General features: G+C 50.8%; 1 protein-coding gene across 3 annotated transcripts in view; it reads left to right on the top strand.

The window, feature by feature from the left end:
- WNT7A (Wnt family member 7A) overlaps positions 1-15,386 on the top strand; it is a 63,749-nt gene extending 48,363 nt beyond the window's left edge. For 2 of the 3 annotated variants that reach the window (XM_003826235.6, XM_034955867.3), the window contains exon 4: positions 12,119-15,386. In XM_003826235.6, the coding sequence (XP_003826283.1) occupies positions 12,119-12,598 (480 nt within the window). In that variant the 3' untranslated portion in view covers positions 12,599-15,386. The remainder of the gene's footprint in view (positions 1-12,118) is intronic. The other variant, XR_008624703.2, reaches the window with a different exon arrangement.
- Positions 15,387-17,930: the final 2,544 nt, after the last annotated feature.

Below are 17,930 nucleotides of genomic sequence, written 5' to 3'. Positions count from 1 at the left end.
TGGTCCTGAAGGACAGATCCCAGTGGCATGCGACAGTGTCCACTACACAAGCCAGCCCAGGTGACCATCACCGAGGGAGCAAGGCCATCCTAGCCCACCCACCTTCCTTCTGTTCGGCCACATCACAGCTCTAGAGCCAGATTGCTGGACTCCAATACCAGTTCCACGCTTCCTGACTGTGTGACTGTGGTCCACACTGCCACCCCTTGGCTCCCGTCTGCTCATCTGTGAAATGGGCTGATGATGGTCAACCTTCCTCATAAGGTTTCTGTGTGCATTCGTGTCAGGCACTGGACACCGCAGCTACCTCGGAGGCAGCGGCTTTTATTAGAGGTGGGCATGGATCCTGCCCTTGTGCCGCTCAGTCTGCTGAGAGGTTTGGGCATACACGTAGGAAGAAATGACACTGAGCAGCTTGGGCTTGAGGCCGGCATTGAGCCCTAGGCCGAGAAATTGTCCTCACTCTGATCCTGACACCAACACAACATTTCCTGCAGATCCTTGAACAATGGCACAATCCTACATAATTACAGCAGTGATTATGAGCGCCTCCTTCCCCTGGAACTCCACCTTCGGTCATTTAACCCAGCTGCTGCATCACCAGGTGTGTTCCATTGAGCCCATGTCATGAGGAGACAAAGCTGGAGCTCGAGGAGGGACTCACTTACCCAGTGTGCCCACCAGAGTCTGGGAGATGGCGTAGTCAGGGGTAACAGAGGAAAGTTTAAGTAAAGGATGACTACAGGGATGTGGCAGGATTTAAGGAATCCTAAAAGGGCCTTAGGGCTGGCAACATTGGGGAGCTCTGTCTGCCCTGGAGGGCAGTGTTAGTGGAGAAAGTGTGCTTGGGGAAAAGGGGCCTCCTGGCAGGCGCTGTGGTTCTAGGCAGAGGGAGACAGTCACAGCCACCTTGTGGTCCATGGACAGGGAGTCCAGGGTGTAAAAGTCCTGCCTGTATCTTCTCCTGCCCTCCAGTCCTGTGGGATCCCCCACTGGGAAGCTGGAGGGCAAGGAGGGACACAGCTCAGCCTCCCAGGGTAGAGCAGGGGTGAGCAGCAGCCAGGGACACCTTCCGCCACACACAGAGGATGATGGACCCGTGTTTCACTTGGTTGGTGCAGGGTGGGTGCTTGGAGACAAGAAACATGAACAGATGGGGCATGGGGCACAGGAGAGGAAGCCAGCGGAACTTGGTGACCATCTCCTGCCTCAAGTCTCTGGAGTCTGATCCAGGCATGGCTTTCTGTGAAAACTAAGCCATCAGCCCTCCAGCCTGAGGTTGAGGGGCCTCCACATCCAGCAAAGCTCCCACCTGCTTTCTGTCCATCTTTTTGACCGGGGCCCACCTTTACCATGTGATCAGCTGGCTTGGATCTTTTTGGAGAAGGTTCAGGAACGAGCCTCCTGCTTGGGGGAGGGTGGCTGGGGTCTGAGCATGGGAGATAGCAGTACCAGCAATGTGGATGGGAGAAGACGCTGCGGGGACCAGGAGCACATTGTGTGAGGGGAGAACAAAGGCAGCCATTGCAGGGGCTGCTTAAAGATGCCCTGGGGTTGCCATGCCAGGCAGCAGCAGCACAGACATGCTTCCAGCGCTGGGAGGGTGTTTGCAATAGGACAGGGGTTCTGGGGTGAGTTGACCTGGGTGTTGGAGAAGGCAGGAGAAAGGATGAAGGGCTGGGGCTTCAACAGCAGGGCTCCCAGGAACTCCTAATGACCTCTGGGGGAAATGGTCACTTCCTGTCATCTCTGCAGCTGCTGCACTGCACAGAAATGGGCTTTCACTCCAGGGACTTATGGGAGAGTGTGGACAACTTCAGCCAACCTGCTTCTCTCCTCCCCCGCCCTCCTTGTCTCCCTCTGTCCCCATCTTTTCTCTCCGAGATCCCCCTGTGGTGCCTTCATTGGTAAGGAAAACTGAGACTCAGAGAAGGAAAGGGACTTGCCTGCAGGCACATAGCAGCGTACAGACAGAAGCAGGACCTCCATCCGATGACTCCTTCCGCCCCACAGCGCCGCTCTCCCTGCCCTGCCCATCTAGCCTTGTGCGCACTCATCCCAGCATCCACTGCTCAAAATGAGAAAAGTTCCCACAGGCTGGGCACCAGTTCTGTGAGATACGTGGTGCCAGGCCTCAAAGAGCCTTCTCCTATTTAATCCCCACTGTTCCCTTTGAGAGGACTTGTCCCTACTTTACAACGAGGAACAAATCTCTTAGGATGCATTTGGTTGCAAGTAACAGAATGCCTTACTAGTACCAAAAGTGGTTTTGATGATAGGAGTTTGTTTTTTTCCTGCAAAATAAAAATCTGGATATGGTTTCTTTCAGAAGCTCAACAGTCTTTTCTTGGGCCCCAGCTCTTTTCACCCTTCCATTCTGCCATTGTCACCTTGTCAGCCTCATAGGTCTTGCCTAATGGTCACAAGATGACTGCCTAAGCTCCAGGAATCACATTCTTACACCACAGCATCCAAAGATAGAAAGGGAGAAGTTGCTTTTCCGGGTCTCTGTTTTTTTCAGGCGATGTGTTATGCTTTTGGCCTCCGTGGTCAGAGGTAGGCCAGCAGCAATGAGGAAATGGAGAGCCAGAGAGTGTGCCATGTTCCCTTGGGCCATTTCTGCCATCACCAGCATGTGGTGGCAGGGATGGGATTTGAACTGAGCTTCTTGGGTGACCTGACTCTGCCACAGTGCCTGCCCTTCTGCTTCAGGCTGCCTTTGGCCACATCATACTTTCGTGGAGACTGATTCTGGTTGCCCAGGTCACTGCTTATAACCTGAGGTACAAGTAGTCCAGAACTGACCACTCCCTGCAGAGGAGCCAGGCTGGCCAACCTCAGAGGGGTTTCAGAGGGGAGGAAGCAGCAGATACTCAACGAACCCAGAGTCTCGAGCTCCAGCCCTCGAGGTCCTGGCCTTCCAAAGGCCTTTTTAGGCAAACCAGTCCTTGGCTCCCCAGACCTGCGCCATGCCATGTGTGGCTTAAGACCCATCAACTTGGGGCTGGCTATCTGTTTTACAAAGGGCACCTCCACCGCCCAGATGAAAGGATTTCTGTTGCAGTTAGGGTACTTTAAGTTGTAATGGGTAGAAACCTAACTCAAGCTTGCTTAAGAGCAAAGGGTATTCATTAGTTCCTGGAACACAGTGGTCTTGGGTTGATGAATTCAGGTCTGGCTTGATCCAGGGTGCAAATGATATTCCCAGGACCCAGCTGCATGCACCCCTTCCTTGCCCCCTCTCTATTTCTCAGCTCTGCTTTCCTAGTTGATGCCATCCTCTGGCCCCATGTGATTGCACGATGCCTGTCCACAGCTCTGGCCCCTGCATTCCCTCCTGTTCGTATCTGGTGGGAGATAACCAACAGCTCTTGTCTTCTGTGTGCGCAGAATCCCCAGGACTCACCTCAGTTTGGCCCTGACTGGTCTGAGTCACCCATCCTTAGCAATGACCAGTGGGGCTACTTCAGTTTCGGGGGCTAGGAAAGGCCTCATTGAGGACTCACTGTTTGCAAAGCTCCAAGGTCTCACTGGGCTTGCTAGAAAACAAGGCGCCAAGATAAGGACTGGGGTTGGGTGGGGCTGGGACAGGTGGCTCTGTGGAGGAGGTGGCACTGTGGAGGGCTGTAGAAGGCTGGGTTGGGCTGGGCCTGCGGAGATGAATGGGGGCACATTCCTGGAGTAGGGCAGCGCAGGATCGATCCTGGAGCGCCCAGTGCTTCAGAGTGCCTGCCATGGGTTCTGGGGGCAGGGATGACAGTGAGCAGTGTGTTCAACGCTGGGAAGCCTTTGGTTTTTAAAATTCGATGCCCCTCAGAATGCTATGGAGGGTGGCAGACACTTCCAGTCATAGGAGCACCATGTGGCATGGACCCTGTGGGAGCCAGAGGTTGCTGTCTGATGTCCCCTCCCAAGGATCCTTCCTTCTTCCAGGAAGTTCACCCCTAGGTCCCCTGGGCAGCCTGAGGGTCTGGGACAGGCCCAGAAGCACCAAATTCGATAGTATCTATTTGGCATTATGAATCAAGGAATTTTCTGGAGCCAAGTTTCTCCCCAGTCCCCTCCCAGGCCTGAGAACCCCACCCTGAGTAATTCCGGGCTCTGGGCAGCACCTGGTACATTGTTGGCACTTCCTGGGGGACCTGTCAAAAAGAGATTGATTTTTCTCCCTCCAGTGGTGCAGAAAATCCTTCCTGCTGCTCCAGACAGGTTTGGGGCATGGCTGGCAGGCAGAGGAGGCTCTGGATTGCAGCCCCACCCAACCTGGTGCAGGAGTCCCCTTTACAGACCCCAGCTGCTGCTTACATACATTCCAGGACAGGGAGCTCATTACCTCACCAGCAACCCTCTTGAACCCTGGTGAGCTTTGTTGGGGAGGTTGCCCTCTGACTGAGCAGGAATCTACTGCTCTCTGACTCCTGCCAACAACTGGGGTCCCAGCTCTGTGCTCTGGGACACAGTCCTTCCTGCTCACTCTGTCCTGGGTCAGGCCTGCAGACCCTGTGGAGTAGTGACTAGGGATCCCAGAAACTACCTTCTCCAGGCTGAGCAGCTCCAGCTCATTCACTGTGGGTCCTCCAGCCCTCTCCTCTAGACATCCTCTGTTTCTTTCCATCTGCTGAGGCATAGTCCAGTTCTGAAAACTGTATAGGAAGACCATCCCCTTCTTTATTGTGGGCATTAGGCCTTAGTTAATATGGCCCCAGAGTGTTGGCTTTTCAGTAGCCTCCTAGCTCATATTGAACTTGTGGTCAATTTCAATCTTTCTCAGTCTCTCCCATACTGTGATTTTGCAATCAATTTTTTAGATATCAAAAATTGTAGATGTTTAGCCCTCTTCTGGCTGGTTTCAGCCACTGTTTTATTCTGTGGAAGGGACTGAAGTCTGCCTGGCCCTGCACTCACATTATCCTCTGTAGATGCCTGAGCTGACTGGAGTCAGATTTCGGTAGCACCAAAAGACCCTTTTACTCCCGAGATTCCCCTCTTTCTGGCCACTCACCATGCCTGAAATGTCCTCATTATGTGCTCAACATGTGCTCTTCCTTAAGCCTGCTCCCTCTTTCAGTTCTCTGTGTCTGTTTCCCAATCTGAAATGCCTTTTCCCCATCTACCTGAGTTTGGCCAGTTCTAATTTATCCCTCCTGTTATCTGACTCCAGCTCAGCCCTGGCCTTCTTGGGGGAGGCTTCCTTGAGATGCACACAGGAGCATCTCACGGGTTCAAGTTTCCTTCTCTGTTGCTTTCACTCCTTCATAGCACTTACCAATGTATGATTAGATTCAGGGGAATTATTAATTCCACAGCTACTTCTGGTTTGGAATCACAAGCTCAGAGGTGGCAAGGACTGCAAACTCAGGGAAGGTGGGGACCGGAAGCTCAGAGAAAACCGGAGCAGCACCTCCTTGTGTCATAGTGTTCCTGGGAACTCCCCAGCAGGGGTGACGCCAAATACCACACAGTAGGTCCTCACTGTGAAACAGGTGCGTGAGTGAATGCCTACGTGGACAGACATGCCCTAGGTCCTGTTCCCCTTGCAAACACCGGGCAGCACCGCTTGCACACAAGGCTCTTCATCAGAGGCGGGGGATTTCAAGGTGAATGACCTGGCCCGAGGAGTGTGGCCAGTGGGGTTCTCTGGAAGCAGAGGCTGAGATGGAGTTTCAGGTCCCAGCTATTTATTGGGGATCTGTATAAAGGAATAAAGGGGAAGAGGAGGAGCAGGCTTGGGCGGATAGAGGACTCACACTTGGATGCTGGCCCAGCAAAGCCTTGATGGGGAGCACTGGACTCGGTCCTGCCCATTACGTTGGACTGCCTCTGGCTAAAATGGCCAGACCTTTATACCCTTGCCTCTCTTGGTCCCCAGATGCAGGGCCCCACACCCTGAAGGATCTGACAGCTGGAGGCTATGCACTAGTCACACTCCCAGGCCAGTGGTGTGTTGGAACCCACTCCTATGGGCTGGAAGACCCACTACTAAATATTCAGGATTTGTCAATTGTTAAACTGCTGGTAGCTTAAAGTCAGCCATGGCGGGAACGTTTAATTTATTCCTCAGAAATTGGGAAACACTACATAACAGGGCATTTTGCTTTTTCTTTTGAGAGCCAGTTTGAGCAACATACCACTACTTGTAGCTATGAAGCAAGTCCTCCCTTGGAGGGCAATTGGCCTGGGGGAATGCTGACGTATAGGCAGGTCATTACAGTGCTAAGGAGACAAGGACTCTAACAGCACAGGCCAGCCATGGAAACCATGAGGGAGTCACTGTCTATCCTGACAATCAGGGAAGGCTTTGTGAGGAGCTGACTTTTTTCCTGACATGGCAGAATATTCAAACACTACAAAAGACAATCCCATGAAAAGTAAGACTCCTGTTTGTCCACCTGGTCCCCTGGCACTGGTGTCCTCCCCAGAGACAGCTGCTCTTACCAATTCCCCTCATGTAATTCCAGAAATACCCTGTGCTCTTACAAGCATACATGGATGAGTCTTCTTTCTCATACAAACAAGCTCCCAAGCTGCAAGCCTTTCTACACCTTGCTTTGCTCTCTTAACCATGGACCTTGCACAGTGTCCTTGGTTAGTGAGTAAGAGCCATTTCATTCTCTTTAGCAGCTATAGGGCATTCCAACTCATAGATGTGCCGTAATTTACATAACCAGTCACCACTGGTGGATCTTCAGATTCTTTTGGCCTTTGGATATTTCAGATAAGGTCCCTGTGAGGCTCTTTGACATCTTGCACAAGCACAAGCCTCCCCGCAGGTTACATATTCAGTAGTGGAATTGTTGGGCCATCGTCTGTCATGGTGATAAAGATTGGCCTTCCAGATAAGGAACAGCATGTGCAGGGCCAAGAGGCATGGAAGGGGTGAGCTTGCTCAAGCGGAGGCCGCTGCTGTGGAGAGAGCACGGGCCTGGGGGCCAGGAGGGTGGGGCTCGGCTCGGCCCTGCTGCAGAGGAGCCAGGTGTATCCACTGTGGTCATGGCTGGATGCCACAGGCACATTCAGACTGGGGAATTAAGGAGAGTTTAGAAAGAGACCACTGTCCAATGACCGATGGATGCGTGGATAAAATGTGGCATACCTGTACCATGGAATGTTATTCAGCCATGAAAAGGAAAAGAATTGTAACACATGCTACAACATGCACAGACCCTGAAAACTTTATGCTGAGTGAAGGAAGCTAGAGACACAAAATGCCACATACTATGTGATTCCATTTATAGAATAGATCTGTCTAGAACAGACAGATCTACAAAGACAGCAGGTAGATTAGCAGCTGCCTGGGACTGGGAAAAGGGGAAATGGGGAATGACTGCAATGGGTATGGAGTTTCTTTTGTGGGGTGACTAAAATGTTCCAGAATTAGATTGTAATGATAGTGGTACAATTCTGAATATACTAAAAACCATTGAATTGTACACTTTTGATGGGAGAATTGTGTGGTATGTGAATTGTACTGCAGTAAAGCTGTTTTAAAAAAGAAGGAGTTTGCTAATAAAAGGACAAAAGTAAAGGAATTCAAAGAGTTGGTGCAGCACCCTGGGGCTGGCTACACTGGGGAGTGGTTACTCCTTACGCCTGAAGACAGGGGAGGCTGAGCTGCTAGAATCCGGGGGCTGTATAGAGAGGACTTCCCAGCAGGAGCTGTGACCTTTGATAGGGGTGTGCAGACATCCTGAAGGGCCCAGCAGGGAGCAACCAGGGGGAATAACTTCCAGAACTTTCCTCCTGCCCTCTGATTTCCTGCCAGTGCCTTCCACAGGCCAAACCATCTGGAAGGGCCTACTGAGGCCAGACACCAGATTCACAGATTTACTTCCTCATTTATTTTTCTCATATATTGTGAAATCTCAGCATCACAAGATGGCAAAATGGCAAACTCTAGCAGTTTCATGCAGCTGGTCTTTAACCTGCAACCCAATGGTGCAGCCACTAATATAAAATACTGACATTCTGCCAGCTGCTCCAAGCCCCTCGATTGTCCCCCACCTTTGCCATGGCTTTTCCTTGAATCCTCTCAACTTCACCTATATCCAGCAACGGAGGGTTGATGCCTGGCTAGCTTGGCAGGGCCTGTGGGACCCTGAACATTCAACTGACAATTGCTCGGGCCTGGGGCATACTGCTTGTGGAGTGATTTGAATGCACCCCCTTGGTGAATTACCTTCTGGCGTTTTCTGCGCACCGGCTGTATGCCAGGCACTGGGAAGCTGCATGGAGCCGTGTCATCTTAGAGCCTGAGCCTGAAAGCCCTCAGACCTCCTGACACTGAAGCACAGAGCCCAGGCTCTTCAAGTGGGGAGGTGAGCTCATAAGTCCCCTCGGGCAGCTCAGAAGCCTGGCCTCAAGCAGTAGGGTGCAGAGTGCAGCTTTGTCCCTCACACACTTCCTCTGCTATTGTCCCCTGCCTCAGGGAGAGGGCTGGGTGCCCGTCTGGTGACCAGCCCTGGCCAGGCGGCTGTGATTATGCCTGGCTTAATGTGGACATAATGCAGTCACTGCAGCTCTCAAAATGCAGAGTGTGCAGGGCTAGCAGGCTGGATGTCACCTGATCGGAGCACATTCAATACCACCATGGCATCACGCCATCAATGGCTTCAGAAGAACAGGGAGGCCACATTCAGGGGTCCAAGAGGGGCAGAAGGAGCAGTGACCCCCATCCAGGACACAGGAGCCATTTTCTGCACTAGGGCCATTGCTTAGGGCCCACCACGGTAGTAGCCCTCAGTATCACACACATGGAAATACATGCAAGCCTTGGTATTGCTTTCCCACAAAAATCTTCCAGGGGCTTCCCATTGCCTTTTTTAAGAAAACAACTTTACTGAGGTATAATTCACATGCCATACAGTGTCACCACTTAAAGTATGCAATTCAATGGCTTTTAATATATATTCACAGATATGTGCAACCATCACCACAATGAATTTTACATTATTTTCATCACCTCAAAAAGAAATCCGTACCCATTAGCCATCACTCCCCATTTCCCTTCTTCTCTGCAACCACTAATCTCCCATGTGTCATTATGGATCTGCCTATTCTAGGCATTGCATGTAAACGGAATCACACAATATGTGGCCTTTTGCATCTGGCTACTTTCACTTAGCATATAATGTTTTCAAGGCTCATCCACGTTGTAGCGTGTGTCAGTACTTCATTCCTTTTTATGGCTGAATAACATTCCACTGTATACCTCATTTTGCTTATCCATTAATAGTTGAGGGAGTTATTCCGCTCACTTTTTGGCTGTTATGAATAATGCTGCTATGAGCAATCATGTACTCATTTTATTGTGGACATGTTTTCATTTCTCTTGGGCATACCCCTAGGGGTGGAATTGTTGAGTCACACATTCTGTGTCTAACATTCTGAGGAGCTGCCAGACTATTTTCCAGAGTGGCTGCCTCATTTCAGATGCCCACCGGCAGTGCAGGAGGGTTCTGATGGCTCCACACCCTCGCCGACACTTGTCATTGTCTTAACCTCCTAGTGAGTGTAAAGGAGCATGTCGTTGTGGTTTTGATTTGCCTTTCCCTGGGGACCAGTGCTGCTGAACACCTTCTCATGTGCTTGTTGGCCATTGATTGTATCCATTGCATTTTTATAAATTGAGATATTGCTTATGTGAAAAAGGTACACAGAGCATCCCTGTTCACTTAAAAGAATAGTTACAAAGCATGATCCATGTAACCATAAACCATATCAAGGAGCAGAATATTGCCAGGACCCCCAGAAGACCGCTGGGTGCCCCTGGCCAACCACAGCCTCTCCCCGCCCTGGGAATAACCTTGTCTTGATATTGGTGGATGGGCTCCTAAACAATACTATCCAGTTTTGCCTGCCTTTGACCTTGATCCAAATGAAATCACTCTATGGAAATCATTTCTGGCTTGCTTCTGTCCCTCCACACTGTGTTTCTGAGTTAGTCCCTGTCAGTGTGGCTTGCTAGAGCTGTTCATTGTCATTGCCCTATTGTGTTCCATTGAAATGCACACGCTGTGGTTTATCCACTCACTGTGGATGGTCATCTGGATGGTGCCCAGGTCAGAGCGATTATGAACATTGCTGTGTGGACATTCTTGAACCTGTTTCCTTTGCACACACAGTGTGATTCTCTAGGATATGTGTCTTGGAAATGGAAGGTCTGAGTCATAGGCATGTGCATCCTCAGCTTTAGTAGATATTGGAAAACGGGTTTCTAACATATGTGTACCAGGTTGGCATGCCTCCAGCAGTGTCTGAGGGCTCCAGGTGCTCCATATGCTTGCCAACACTCAGTATTGTCAGAATCCATTTTGAGCATCCCCCAGGTATCTCTGTCAAAGCCTCCAGCTCAACTGGGCCTGAGTGCATCAGAAACACCTGCCTCACTCTGCCCCCAATTGTGTCATCACACCTCCAAGCCTTTGCTCTTTCTCCTGCTTTTTAAGCCAAGGCAGAGAGGCAGGCTGGAGATTTGGGAACTATCCCCTCACTGACAACCTGTGTTGGGGATATCTGTGTTGTTTTGGGGACACAGATTTGTGGGACGCAGCCTGCATTTGAAGGGGCTGCTCATCCAGCATGGGCTGCGTGGGGCTGGGGGGTCCTGGGAGACTGCTGCCTACAGGAGGTACTCTGTGATGCCAGGTGTTCTGGAACCAGAGCCTTCAACCAGCCAGTCCTGTTCCTGAACACTTTGGATGCCTGTGGCATCACTGGCTCATTTGATTGCAGATACTGAGGTTGAAATGTGGTGGCTCTCCCTCCCTGGTGGTTCTGTTGACCAAACACTGGTCACCTCTCCTGGAAGCAGAGCTCTTAGGGCTAGGAGGACCCTGAACATGGACCCAATTCTCAGAGACAGGGACTTAATCTTGTCACCTCAGTATCCCCAGCATCTTGAATGGGCCCAGGGCCAGAGGCAAGACTAGTGAGTTTTTTGAATGTCTCATTCTCTTCCAGCACCCTGATTTTCTCAGAAAAGATGGAATTGTCTTCACTATATGTTAGAGTTAAGGAAACTGAGACCTGGAGAAGAAGCATCACATGGGAACTAAGTGGCCAGCAGGCACTCAGTTCGCCCCTCAGCTCCAAGCCCCTTGCCTCAGAATGTCTCACAGACCAGCTCTGAGACTTCTGTAAAAAGGAGTCAATCATACTAGCTTCATGGAATTAATAAGATGCCATACATAAAAGCATGGGCCCAGTGTGTGTGCAGGGGGTTAATAAATGTCCACTCACTTACCCCTTCCTCCGTTCATTCTTTCATGATATAACAAGCAAAAGCAATTTGACAGTCTGAATGAAGGAGAATAAAAATGCTCACACATGGTGAACCAGCAACTGTGCTCACTGGGAAATCCCCATCTCTGTGCCTGTACACAGTAGGAGCTCAATTCATGACTTAGGATGGTGGAGGAAGGAAGAGAAGCTTTAGTCCCAAAGATATTTCTTTATAGTTGAAAAAGGAAGAAAGGGGTGGAGGGAGGAAGGAAGGAAGAAAAGTGACAGAAAGAAATAAAAACAATTTTTTAAAGCACACTGAAAATAACCTGAATATGCTGTACTCTGGGTGTTGGGTAAAATGTTGCCTTCTCTTATTGCTAGGCTATTCTAACACAAAGGTAAGCAAAATATGGCTCATGGCCCAACTCCAGTCCACTGTCTTTGTAGGTGAATAAAGTTTAAATGAAAAACATCTGCCATTCAATTCTTGAACTTCAGATAAATGGAATCATAAAGTATGCCCTCTTTGGTGTCCAACTTCTTTCCCTCAACATTACCTCTTAAAGATCCACTATTTGTGCATGTGTGAGCAATTCATTCTTTCTCCTTGCTGTATAGTATTTCATTGTATGAGTACAGTTAGGCACTATCGTTATCCCCATTCTACATATGGGGAAACTGCTGCACAGAGGGCTGAAGTGGCTTGCACAGCACAAAGGCTGGAATGAGAGGGCCTAGAATCCAGGTCTGAGTTTCCTACACCAGAAAGAAAAAACTAAAGCCAGACCCAGATAGGTGGGGCAGGGGTGGGGGGCGGGGGGGGGGGAGCTGGGGGCTGCACTTGGCCTTGGCGTGCGGTGACTTGTGCTGTGCTCTTCCCCGCCCTCCCCTGCAGATCCTGGAGGAGAACATGAAGCTGGAATGTAAGTGCCACGGCGTGTCAGGCTCGTGCACCACCAAGACGTGCTGGACCACACTGCCACAGTTTCGGGAGCTGGGCTACGTGCTCAAGGACAAGTACAACGAGGCCGTTCACGTGGAGCCTGTGCGTGCCAGCCGCAACAAGCGGCCCACCTTCCTGAAGATCAAGAAGCCACTGTCGTACCGCAAGCCCATGGACACGGACCTGGTGTACATCGAGAAGTCGCCCAACTACTGCGAGGAGGACCCGGTGACCGGCAGTGTGGGCACCCAGGGCCGCGCCTGCAACAAGACGGCTCCCCAGGCCAGCGGCTGTGACCTCATGTGCTGTGGGCGTGGCTACAACACCCACCAGTACGCCCGCGTGTGGCAGTGCAACTGTAAGTTCCACTGGTGCTGCTATGTCAAGTGCAACACGTGCAGCGAGCGCACGGAGATGTACACGTGCAAGTGAGCCCCGTGTGCACACCACCCTCCCGCTGCAAGTCAGATTGCTGGGAGGACTGGACCGTTTCCAAGCTGCGGGCTCCCTGGCAGGTCACTGCCTGGATCTTCACAGGGAACCGCAGGAATGCTGAGCTTGTCTTTTCTGCTGAGGAGGGTACTTTTCCTGGGTTTCCTGCAGGCATCTGTGGGGGAAAAAAAATCTCTCAGAGCCCTCAACTATTCTGTTCCACACCCAATGCTGCTCCACCCTCCCCCAGACACAGCCCAGGTCCCTCCGCGGCTGGAGCAAAGCCTTTTGCAGCAGGAACTCTGGACCCCTGGGCCTCATCATAGCAATATTTAACAATTTATTCTGATAAAAAATAATATTAATTTATTTAATTAAAAAGAATTCTTCCACCTCGTCGGGATCCGTTTTCTGCAATCAAAGTGGACTGCTTGCTTTCCTAGCAGGATGATTTTGTTGCTAGGACAAGGAGCCGTGTAGAAGTGTACATAACTATCCTTTATGCAGATATTTCTACTAGTTGATTTTGCAGGTACCCACCTTGCAGCACTAGATGTTTAAGTATAAGAGGAGACATCTTTTATACATATGTAGATATATACACACGCACATTTATATTTTTTTTGCTGTTTGCTGCTACTTATCCAGAAATTTAAGCTGGTCCAGATTTGGAGACGTTTTTCCAGAGTATGTTTTCCATCCTTTTGCCCTCCCCAGTTCAAACTTCACCATTAGAAAAATCCAGCTTGGAATACATAGAGAGGAAAAATAATAAATTCCCAGCAGTTTCCATCTTTCGGAAAGTGAGCCACCGGATAAGAGAGAATATTTTGTAAGAGACTATTTTTATATGAATATTTTATTTATATCGAGTCTGCTGTATCATTCCACGGCCTGTGCTTCTTCTTAATTCTGGTACTCACTTAGGGGTAAGGAGGGGTGATGCCTGGTTGTGGCATCAGGCCCCACGGGGCCCCTTGCACAGCTGGATTCTTGAGTTCTGTTTGCCAAGTGGGCACAAGCTGCCCCTGGATGCCTGGGGTTGAGGCATCATCTCATCCATGTTAGCCGGGAAAGAAATCAAATCCCCAGCCTCAGCCTGTTAAGCTCAGGCCTTTCAAGCAGGGCCACTGAGTGGTGGCCTCGAAATGAATCACTGTGGTGGGTGGTCATCATGCCCCTCACAGGGACTTGACCGTCATCCTGCAGCAGAGGCCAGTTCAGGGAGCCCCACACCTCACCAAGACACTAGCCATTGCCTGCGTGTCCTGGAAGGTGAGATGCAGTCCTCAGGTGAGGGGACCCAAAGCAGATGGGGTGAGGGGCCGATGAGCAGCCGGGCCCAGCGGGGCTTCCTGGATATCCTGCTCCCAAGGCCAAGCAGCAGAGAGAGGTTCAAGTGAGGCCACTTTGCTTTGGGTCCAGCTACACCCAGAGCCTCAGCCTAGAAAGCTGTCCTCCAGCAGGCTGGGGGTGTTCCAATATGTGTCCGTTTGCATTTCCGGGGTGTGTGTGTGTGTGTGTACTGTATCTTCTTAGGGACTTTAGTGTAGTCACGTGACTTTGCACCTTGCAGCGCCTCCGCCGTACTCGTGTGTGTATGTGTCTGTGTGTTTCCATGCTACCCAAGCGTCTGTTTCTCTCCATGTGCCTGGGAGATCGGGTCTCAGGCATGGAGCTGCATGCCTTTGCATCTGCTGCTCCCCAGAGTCTCTGCTTGCATGTGAGGGCTGGTGGTATGAGGCAGACAGCAGAGATTGTGTGTGATTGTGTTGAACCACCAAGAGAAGGCACCTCTGAACTCTGTCCCCACACCCATGGGTGAAAACCAGACACCTCTGAGACCACAGCACATCCCCATGGCCCCACCTGCTGGGAGCCCCTCAGTATCTAGGCTGTGTCTGACTCCTCAGCGTCCACACTGAGCCTGGATCACAGCATGGGCAAATAAAAGTGACTGGATGGTTGCATGGTTTCTTCCCTTGGACCTTTTTTTCCATTTTTCTTTTACTTGGGTGTCTGGAGGAGTGGGCATGTGAAGGGGCCATGGAGTGAATGGATGGAGGGATGGATGAATGTGTGAGTAGGTAGGTAGGTGAATGGGTAGATGTGTGGATGGATAAGTAGGTGGGTGGGTGAATGGATAAATGGATGGATGGGTAGATGGATGGATGAAGGGATAAACAGATGGGTGGATGGATTGATAAGCGAGTGGATGAATGGATGAATAGCTAGGAAAGTGGGTGGGTGGATGAGGTAGGTACACCTACAGATAGGTAAGTGAGCAGTTTCTTGGGAGTCCACAGGTCACATTTTATCTTTGCTTTGGAAAACCTACCAGATCTGCCATGAGTAGGATGGCTTCCCAACCTTGCAACCCTTCTGCTTCTGGCCTCCTTGGCACCTGGGAATGGGGAAGATTCTGACCAGCCTCCCCAGATGAGTGTTCAATGATAGTTACATAAACACAGTCTCAGAAGAGTCATCCCTGTGTCCTCCCTCACTGTGGGTTCCCAGCTCTGGGGCCTGCCCTCTCTCTGGTGCCCTGTTCAGCTGTGCTCTGAGCCCCAGTTTCTCCACCTGTGAAATCAGAATAATAACACCTACCTCACAGGGCTGTTGTGAGGATCCTCCCAGTAATGACTGTATGGCACTTTGAGTTGCAAAGCAATGGATGAATGCTAAATATTATTATTAATTATTATTATCACTATTCTCTCCACAACTATGGGATTCTTCAAACATGGCTTGTGGTAATAAATATTTGGTTCTGCGTTGGGCAGAGGTATCCACCAGCCCCTTTGGTCTATTCCTAAAGTGGCTTTTCAAAAAAACTGACGTTACAAAGGCCAAAATCGTTAGAGGCTGAACCAAAAACATCAGAAAGCCCAGGACTATAGTGATGAGAAACCAGATGCCTGGGGTCTTGGCAGGAACCCAGTCTCAGAAAGTAAGCTGCTCAACACAAGGGCATTTTTGCCACATGGGAATGTGGGCCTCTTCATGGTCAGATCCTCTGATTTTTCAAGAAAGGACAAACATCCAAGTTTTTAAGTAAAATATCCCACTTTTTCAGTACATTGACAAACACCATGAGGATGAAGCAAAACATGACTGCGGGCTGAACTTGGCCTTCATGCCACCAGCGTACAGTCTCTGACTTGGACCCATCTCTTGTTTTAGAACTGGAGAAACTGAGGCCCAGAGAGGGCCGGGGCTCAAGGCCACACAGCAAATTTGGCAGTGAGAAAACAAAGTCCAGGATGTCTGCCTCCCAGGGATGGCCTTGCACCAACATAGTGCACCAATGGAGGCAGCAAAATAATTTGAGGGAAAGGGTTAAGAGGGATAAAATTCCTATACACACACACACACACACACACACACACACAGACACACACACACACAGCCTCTGGACTTGAGTTTAAAACTAGCTCAGGGCTTCACGGAGCAGGAACTGGACTTTCCCAAAGGCCCTGAGGAGATGAACCAGTGCCTGAACCTCTCTGCAGAGGGTGCCCTGCCAATTGGCAAGGGAGCCCCTCAGCAAGACCTGAGTCAGAACAGACCTGGGGAGGCTTTTCCCACCAAAGGTCAAGACAGTCCTGGGGAGGCTTTTCCACCCAAGGGCAGGCACAGTCCTGAGGAGGCTTTTCCCACCCAAGGTCAGGACAGTCCTGGGGAGGATTTTTGACCTGAGGTCAGGACAGTCCTGGGGAAGCTTTTCCCACCTGAGGTCAGGACAGTCCTGGGGAGGCTTTTCCCACCTGAGGTGGGGCTGTCCCCTGCACACTTCAAGGCAAGTCTAAGACATGTTTCCTGAGACCCTAGGAAGCCTCTTGCTCCCACTTCACAAATGACAACCAGTCTCAGGGAAGAGAAATTACCTCTTCAAGGCCTCACCACCCAGAAGCAAGGGCAGGAAGGCTATAGTTTGGGCTGTCACACATCATCTGAGCCATCATCACCTGAGCCTTCCACCACCTCAAACAGAGAGGCTTGAGGAAGATGGAGATAAGAGGTTCAGGCTGTGGACCACACAGGCTGTCCATGCCAGACACAGATTGCCATTGTCAAATTCCTCCCCTTCACCAGGCACATTCAACAGGCTGCCAAGCTCTGGCAGTTTCTCCCTGGGGCATCTCATGAGTTTTCTCACTGCCCATCACCTTCTTTGGCCACCATTGTCTCTTTCAGGTGAGAATCTGAAAGAATGCCAAGGCCTCCTCCAGGTCTCCCTGCTTCCACCCATACCCCATCAAGCCAGCCTCCAAGCTCTGGCTAGACCAACTCACACCATACCTACCACCAGCCATGGCTCCCCATTGTCCTGTAGGTAAAGTCCAAGTTCCTTATCCCACAGTGACCTTGCACCTGCCATGCTGGCAGCATTTTGCACAGCAGTAGCAATGGTGCCACTTAGGAGATAAGCACTCTGCCAGATGAGGTTCTAGCAGTTCTCATGCCCTCTCTTTCATTACCACACCCTATTTGTCTCCAGCACAGAATTACTGTGGTCCCATTTCTCTGTACATCTTGTCCTTTGCTGTCTCCTCTGCCCAGAGCACTCACCTTTCTTTCCCCCATCTGACAAACTCTTCTGAAGACTCCTCTGAAAAGTCTGTTCATGCTGCTGCAGGGAGGATGAGACCCAGGGCCACCCACACGCAGCCCTTGCCCACATTCTTTTCCTGGCCTGCTAGAATCAGAACCACACTCCTTGATGGTGCTCCAGAGCCTGCTACAGGGCCCACCCACATGAAGATTCACTGACAGGCACAGGACTGGAACTCATGTCCCAGGCTCGATGACCAGGCTCCTTTCCTGCTTGGGGAATTGTGTCAGTGAGCTATGGCTGAATAACAAACTACCCCCAAACTAACTGCCTCCAGACACTATGGATTGATCTTTGCTCATGAGTGCATGGGTGCACTGGGCACTTCTGGTCTCAACTGGGCTCTCTCACACACCTATGGTCAGCTGTGGGTCAAGTAGGTGGTGCTGCTGAGCTTAGCAGAATCTTCCACATATTTTGGGGTCAGCTGTCTATAGGCTGCTCTAGGGTGGCTTCTGCTAGGACAACCAGGGCCTCTTCCACATGGTCTCATCCTCCAGCAGGCTGGCCCAAGCTGGTTTACATCAGAGGGGAAGGACTCCAAAAGTGGGCGCAGATGCTGCAAGGCTTCTTGAGGCCCCGGCTTGGTACCATCACTATATTAGTTCTCCATGTCCTACCGGCAAAAGCAAGTCCAGGCCAGCCCAGATTCAAGGTGTAGGGAAGCAGATGCCACCTCTTCCCAGCAGGACCTGCCCAGCTACATAGCAAAGGGTG

This window comes from Pan paniscus, chromosome 2, assembly GCF_029289425.2.
Source record: "Pan paniscus chromosome 2, NHGRI_mPanPan1-v2.0_pri, whole genome shotgun sequence".
NCBI classification, from domain to species: domain Eukaryota; kingdom Metazoa; phylum Chordata; class Mammalia; order Primates; family Hominidae; genus Pan; species Pan paniscus.
The sequence above is the reverse complement of the archived record's forward strand: the minus strand, read 5'-3'. Positions and strand labels throughout refer to the sequence as shown.